General features: G+C 38.7%; 1 protein-coding gene across 2 annotated transcripts; it reads right to left on the reverse strand.

Annotated features, from left to right (window-relative positions):
* Positions 1-299: 299 nt before the first annotated feature.
* LOC149826934 (ADP-ribosylation factor 2-like) lies at positions 300-6,794 on the reverse strand. Of its 2 annotated transcripts, none has more exons than XM_090019054.1 (7): positions 6,689-6,794; positions 6,223-6,381; positions 4,622-4,692; positions 2,527-2,646; positions 2,203-2,321; positions 1,390-1,487; positions 300-520 (listed from the first exon to the last, which is right to left on the reverse strand). In XM_090019054.1, exons 2-6 carry the CDS (start codon positions 6,368-6,370, stop codon positions 1,427-1,429), a joined length of 519 nt encoding a protein of 172 aa, XP_089875180.1. In that variant the 5' UTR covers positions 6,371-6,381; positions 6,689-6,794; the 3' UTR covers positions 300-520; positions 1,390-1,426. The 2 variants fall into 2 exon arrangements, with proteins under 2 accessions (XP_089875180.1, XP_089875181.1); XM_090019055.1 differs by having other exon boundaries at positions 1,390-1,471; positions 6,689-6,790.
* Between the last annotated feature and the right edge of the window lie 328 nt (positions 6,795-7,122).

Below are 7,122 nucleotides of genomic sequence, written 5' to 3' on the forward strand. Positions count from 1 at the left end.
AAATGGTGGTGGGGGTTGTGCACCCAAACTGTGGCCAAGTGATTCTTTTGCTTGGTCCCCAATGCCTCGAGCCCGGGGAAGAGACGGCGGTTCAGTTGGAACTGGTGGCTCCATTCAACATGGTGGTACATACCAACAGTCAGCACCAATACAAGCCAGATCGCACTTCATCACCAAAAGGCAATACTTAAGCTCCCATACATCATGAACGTGCTAAACATACCTGATAGGTTCGAGGTGACTCGCTGAAAACAATATCAATCCTTGAAATTTTAAAAAACTCAGGAAAGACCATTGAGTTGCAGACAATCCACACAAAACAATAATTTTCATTACTAAAGATGTGGTTCTTTTAACAAAACCAACAAAAAGAATAAGATGAAATGATATGCTAGGGATGCCCGAACGATTGAGCGTCTGAAGACCGTATCCTATAATGCTTTCCTTTCCAAATGCTTCCAACTTGCATAATAAAGAAAAGTCTGCAGCATTGGATTCCCAAGCGTACCATTGATCATGCCTGAAAAGATCAGTTAAGGAATATCATCAACATGGTTCACTATTTCACATAATATGTAGGCTTGATCCAACAAAGTTCAAGAAAAAGGTGGTTACTACAAGAGTTATATGGGTATAAGTAGAGAGGGGGGGGGGGGGGGGGACTGTCCAACCAAAGGAAAGTATAAAATCTACAGCCAGTGATGATCGGGATGGTTCTCCTCTAACAATTGAATGTCTCATCCATGTGATCTTATATATTTGATTGCTATAGCTCATTTAGTAAGAAATATGTTTTATATGATAATAACTCAACATTTTATACATGTTCTTGAAAACATGAATGCATATAAAATTTTACCATACAAGCAATGAGGGCCATTGATATTTTTTTTGTATCATGAAAAAACATGCCAAATTATAAAAAAATCATAATCTAAAACGTGTTCTTTACCAAATAAACAATAGAAATCCAATTCCTAAAGTCCGATAGGTGAGACACTCAATAATTGGAGATGGAGAGCGATCCAATCATCATTGGTTGTAGCTTTTGACCTTTTCTTTGGTTCACCTCTCTCTCTCTCTCTCTCTCTCTCTCTCACACACACACACACACACACACACACACACAATACAAAGATATTTCATCATCATTTTGAATTCATGTTGCTAGAAAAGCAGCTCATAAAAAGTTGGGACCTATGCATCCAATCACAGTAGCCAGGACTGCTGCTGGTCTGGATGCACAATCAGCGTTCAATCCAAAAACACTCGTACAAGTGAAACAATACAATCCCCAACCAGAACCAATTCAACTATTTTGTGTGAGACAGTAGAGCTAATTTGTTGTGCATCATATTCTTTCAAGAAACATTATCTGAAATTTCGTACCTTGTTGGCAATATTATTGGAGAGCCAATCCAGTCCCTCATACAGACCCTCTCCAGAGGTAGCACATGTGCTCTGAATGTACCTGAAAGCAAAAGCAACTACTATTTACATCTACCCAACAAATGTTACATTCAGTTCAACAAGCCATGTGAAGTAACTATTAGAGAATGGAATGAAGATTAGAGGGCCATACAACACATTTTCATTGTAAAGGGAAAATAGGAATTTTACTGGATACTATCTCTTCTTCAAGCAATGGAGAGATTTTAAGTACACAAAAAATGCAGAATTTGAATTTTCTACATTATGCAAATATCCTTGACCCATGACCTTGGTCAGATATAACAAAGTTTGAACTGAGCTCGAGTTTTCAATGAGAGAATCCACTTTACATGATTGATAATCTTCAAATAAATTGAAGTTCAACTATGCCTGTCAACATCTCACAAAATTTTTAGACTTCGCACATCAACTACTTCCAGAATATGAACCAACTATTTCTTTTCTAGCAAAAGGTCATGCACCATGCAAAAAAATAATAAAAGAACAAATCAAGGAAAACTACCGCTGTTCTAAATATCTGTAAAAGGGAAATCAACGTTCTTTGCAATAATACTGCAACTACCAGCCCAACTGTAAAATGTGAATATCTTGTGCTCTAAACCTCTGTCTTAGTTTTCCTTCATGTCAATGATATGTAACTACTACAAGGGAGCATACCTATTGATTCTACATAAAAGCAACATCCACAAATACCATAATAGAGAGAATACATTCATCGTTCAAAGTAAACAGTACATTTCCATCTCTTACCAGTGTCGCTGACGAAGGGAATGCAACCCAAGCTTATCAGTAATCTCAGCAGCATTCATTGCATTTGGAAGATCTTGCTTATTTGCAAAGACAAGCAAAACAGCATCACGCAATTCATCCTGCAAACAAAAATAACTTCCTGAGCTGTCACAATAGAATGGAACTGCTTCAAGTGAGACTAGTACCCAATCTTTATAAAGTGTGAATAAGAAAAGCAAATGGGGAGCACTGGAGGAACTGTCCAGCTCTGTGTTTCATGGGTATAAACATATAAATGTATCTTCTTGAGAAGCACAAAAATTAAATACTCAAGGCAGAAACTACCTCATTTAGCATCCTGTGAAGCTCATCCCTTGCTTCAACAACACGGTCTCTGTCGTTGCTATCAACAACAAAAATAAGGCCCTGGGTGTTCTGGAAATAATGTCTCCACAGAGGTCTAATCTGTTGTGCAGAACAGATTACAAAAATGACATCAGCAAAAGATCACAACAATACTTAAACATTAATAATGAGATTCTCTAGACTGGATAAACTGCAAATATATTCACAATTTCAGTATAGCATGTGCATTAGTGCACCATGAGACAGGAGTACATGGAAAAACAGTTAAGTATGCTACCGATATATGCCTGTGCCATTCTCCAACTGTTATCAAGGTTCCATCTTGAAGAATTAACTTTAAAAGGTACTTCTCGTATGCATGGGCTAATATAAAAAATAGAAGCAAACCAAACCATGAATCCATGGCTAGCTGTGGAGCAAACAAATAATGGTATATGTAACTGCGTCAAAACCAGAAATATGAACAATCAAGCCTTGTATTAGTACTGCTTATCAACCTATGTACTAGCAGGGTGCCGCACCCGCGTCGACGCGACTCAACGCGGGTGCGGGTGCAGTCAACCCGACCCTGAGTGCGTTGACCGCACCCAGAGTCATTTTGGTCCTTTTTTGGATTTTTTTTTTAAAATTGCCCTATGAAATGGGCTGCGGAATTTTTAAAAAAAAATCTTGGGGGGGGGGGGAGCGGCCCCCCCTGGACCCCCCTTCCTGCAAGGGCAAAAACAATGAATCAGGCTCCACAACTCATCACTTTCATCTTTGGGGACAACCATATAAGATAAAAAAATGGTACAAAGCAAGTTGGGCACACATTCAGATATACATCTAAAATTAATCAATGCCTCTGCAATCATAAAACAAAAGGCTTCTCATGAAGAGGGAGTTAATAAGTGTGTTGACTTCCATAGCCATCTACAGGTGTTAACACATGACCATAAAATACACCCCTGAAGTTTAAAAATGACTTGGTGGTTCCATGCATTAATGGACACCAGTAGCTATTTTTGCAATTTTGTGTAAAAATAAGTTACACACTTATTAGTTGTGCATTCAAAATGCACAATTATTAATATGTTTTCCTAATAAAAAATACTAAAATGTCCATAATTGTGACAATTAATACACCTAATCACCATATCAATTTTTAAATTTGTTAGGGGCATAAAATTTTGGTGAACTTGCTAACGTGCATAAATGTCATGGACCTTAACAGCTACCATACATTCATACATATATATATATATATATATATATATATATATATTTACATTTTTGCCCCTGCCGCACCCCCGCACCCGGGTTTTTTGGAAGTGCCGAATCCCCGCACCCGCACCCATGTGACATAGTTCTCAACTAAAAGAATCCATTCACTACACAATCCACTGGCACATGAAAGCCATTTAATGGATCCTTGCACTATATTCTAGAGCAAACCATAAAAAAGATCCTTCCAACAGATACTTGAGAAAACTATGACTAATAGGAAATGGAACTATTTTTTTTTCAAATTTGTTACACAGAGAAACTGGTTTGGCATCAGGAGACCTAGCCATGCTGGATAGACAGGCCTTGCTTACAGTCACCTGTAGATTACATTGATGGTTACAGGTCCTTTGTGTGAGAATAACATACTTATGTCTATGCTTTAAAAGATAAAAAGAATCTGCAACATACAATGCTAAAATTTAAGTTAAAATTTGTTGCCCTTTCATACAAAATCAGCCATTTGGAGTTGTTTATTATACTTTTTATACCTTTGCATGTAATCTTTGAGAAATGGCACTCTGGTACCGTTTTCTTCATGTTTCTTGGCAGTAAGGTTTAGCAAGAAATTAGTCGGTATCAAATCAAAATTCCATCTTTTGCATGGAATATTGCTTCTTATATTGTTTATGAATCATATTTTCCCTTCCCACGGTTCCTAAATTTTAAATAGCGTGTTTACAAACATATACCTGGAAAAAGAACATCCCAAATCATGGGGTAAACAAATCAATATCCCAGATAATTTTAACGGGAAATATTATGACTGAAAGAGTAGCAGTATGCCAAGAAAGGAGGAGTAATGGAAAACCTTGTCCTGACCACCAACATCCCAGACAGTGAAGCTAATGTTCTTGTACTCAACAGTCTCTACATTGAAACCTGCATGTAAAGTTCATTAAGAACATTTAAGCAGCTATACGGTATTCAGTACCTTTTGTAGCTAGAGCAAGGAAAAACATAAGTACTCCTAGGAACAATGTAAAATGCATAACATTCAAAAATGTCAAATTTGACAGTTTCAAATGAAATTGACAAGATTTGTTATTTTATTATGAACATTTGATACATGAGAGGGGCACAGAAGATACATAAACCACCGTCTAGCAGTTTTTTTTTTGCTTTATAGGTTACATGTAGTGAGCTTTTCTGTTTTTTTTCTAAGAGATCAAGTCCAATTGTAGAGGCACCATCTATTCTTTAAGCCTCAGACAATATATGACATTTTAAAAGCTACAAATACTAGATAGACCCATAGAGAATATAAGTTTGAATTTTAGTTCAATTGAAAGGTTAGGTTAATAATTGATGTCACCTTTGAGAGCAGAAAGGAGGACAAATATCAGCTAGAGGAACATCAGGAATGCCATCAGCGTCCCTAGTGGTCAATGATTTCCTTGCTGCTTCAGCTCCAGGAAAGAACCCAGAGTTCTCTCAACAGAGTAAACTCCACCACAATCGTTTTTTCCAAAACTGGAAAGCATGGGACTGAAAACCTACGGTTTTTTGGTCATATACTTGTGATTTGATCCAGACAAGATCCAGGATTATGATATAATATAATCTATTACAAGAATAACAACTCCAATATGCACTTAGGCTGCATCAAAATGGCCAAGTCTCAAGAGAGAAATATGTAAGCTTCATACAAAAGCAAAACATTGAGCCACATCACGTGGAACCCCACATCAAAACAAACATTCTGAATTCAACTAAAGATCAATGTCAACTCTTTCAGCGGCAGTTGATTATGATCCTTTTTCACCAATGAACCACAAAAAAATCATATTCCAGACAACAGATCTGGGAAGGAAAGGCAAAAGGCCAGATCCATGAGAACATTGATCACAAGGCGATCAATGAAAACTAAGATCACCCTAACTGTTGCCGGTATAATGGAACCATAATCCCTCTCTCTTCCCTAGATCTATAGCAATCCCTGAAATCACAAACACGGAACCAATAAAAAAATTCCACAAATACAGAAATTCACTTCATTTTACCAAAAGAACTATCCATGTGAATGGGTATGATCAGATCCATCGGGAAAACAAAGCCTAATTGGAAGAGTTATAAAAAATCTAGGAAAAACGATTCTTCAAAATTTCGTTAAGAATGGAAAATCCCTAAACCGATCACAATGTTAAAACAGCCAAAGATCTTCACACGGTTTTTTCAGAGAATAATTGAGAATGAAGGAAAAAGAAAAGAAAGAGATTAATGAATCATAGAATGGGCAGATCCTTCCAAGAAATGACCCAAAATATGAAAAGATTGAAATTTAAGCTCTCATCTATGATCAAGGAAACCTAATATAAAATTCAGCTTTCAAATTCCCAAGAACATCGCAGAAACTGCCAATCCTGGAGAAAATCAAAATGTGGAAAAAAAAGGAGAGAAAAAGGAACTCACCGATGGTCGGGATCGTTGTGACAATCTCTCCAAGCTTCAGCTTGTAAAGGATCGTGGTTTTACCCGCAGCGTCGAGCCCGACCATCAGAATCCTCATCTCCTTCTTCGAAAAGAGGCGGCTGAAGAGCTTCGTGAACGTGAGCCCCATTGCGTTCGCGTCTGATACAAAGAAAATCACAGATAGATCACAAAAATCTCCCGATCTATTCCATCTCGTGAAATCTAGAAAGAAAAGCTGCGGAAGATGGATCCAGTCCTACATCTTCCCCTCTACAAAGAAGCCTATGGATAAGTTTTGCACGAAAACCGAAAACTGCTAGTGATCTGCTGAACCCTCTCTCGGTACCGAAGGAGAAGGGAGAAAGAAAATGAGAATCGAGAAAGAGACGCAGATTTCTTCGGTACAGCGCGAGATAGGAATGATACAGGAAAACGAGATCGCGATCAGGAAATCGAAGTGAATTACCCGGCGAGCTCCGACCTTCCGGCGAGTCGGATCTGGAGAACGGATCGGAAAACGGAGGGGCGAACGAAGGGGTCGCCGCAGAGTGCTTCGCGAATCCGGGCGATGGCAAGAGATCGAAAGCGCGGCCGGAGCGCCTTTTATATACGCAACGCGTCGGGAGATCTACACGAGTCCTCACCGCACGTGCGAGTAACCCATCCTACACGAACCGCGTAGTGGCGATGTACCCGCGCGAGCGCTTGCCGGTGGCACGTGAGGACGTAAGTGGGTCGCTCCCTACTCGTATCCGTTCTATATTTCCGAATCCGGATAACATGGATCCGAATCTGGGTCAAACACGTAACAAATAGTTGGGTTTATTCGTAACCTAATCGGGTTTGGGTAATTAAATTCCATCTGATCCAAGTCAAATCAGTCAAACCCGATCCAATTTA

Source organism: Nuphar pumila, chromosome 10, assembly GCF_984573655.1.
Source record: "Nuphar pumila chromosome 10, dmNupPumi1.hap1.1, whole genome shotgun sequence".
Lineage (NCBI taxonomy): Eukaryota > Viridiplantae > Streptophyta > Magnoliopsida > Nymphaeales > Nymphaeaceae > Nuphar > Nuphar pumila.

Bases quoted from the DNA above. Each gene is read 5' to 3' on its own strand.
- LOC149826934 (XM_090019055.1), bottom strand. From the start codon at position 6,370: ATGGGGCTCACGTTCACGAAGCTCTTCAGCCGCCTCTTTTCGAAGAAG. The intron at 2,322-2,526 runs GTAGTTTCTGCC...TTTTGTTTGCAG, and splicing joins TTCACAGGATGCTAAATGAG to GATGAATTGCGTGATGCTGT. The intron at 1,472-2,202 runs GTAAGAGATGGA...TTTTGCTTTCAG, and splicing joins TCCCTTCGTCAGCGACACTG to GTACATTCAGAGCACATGTG.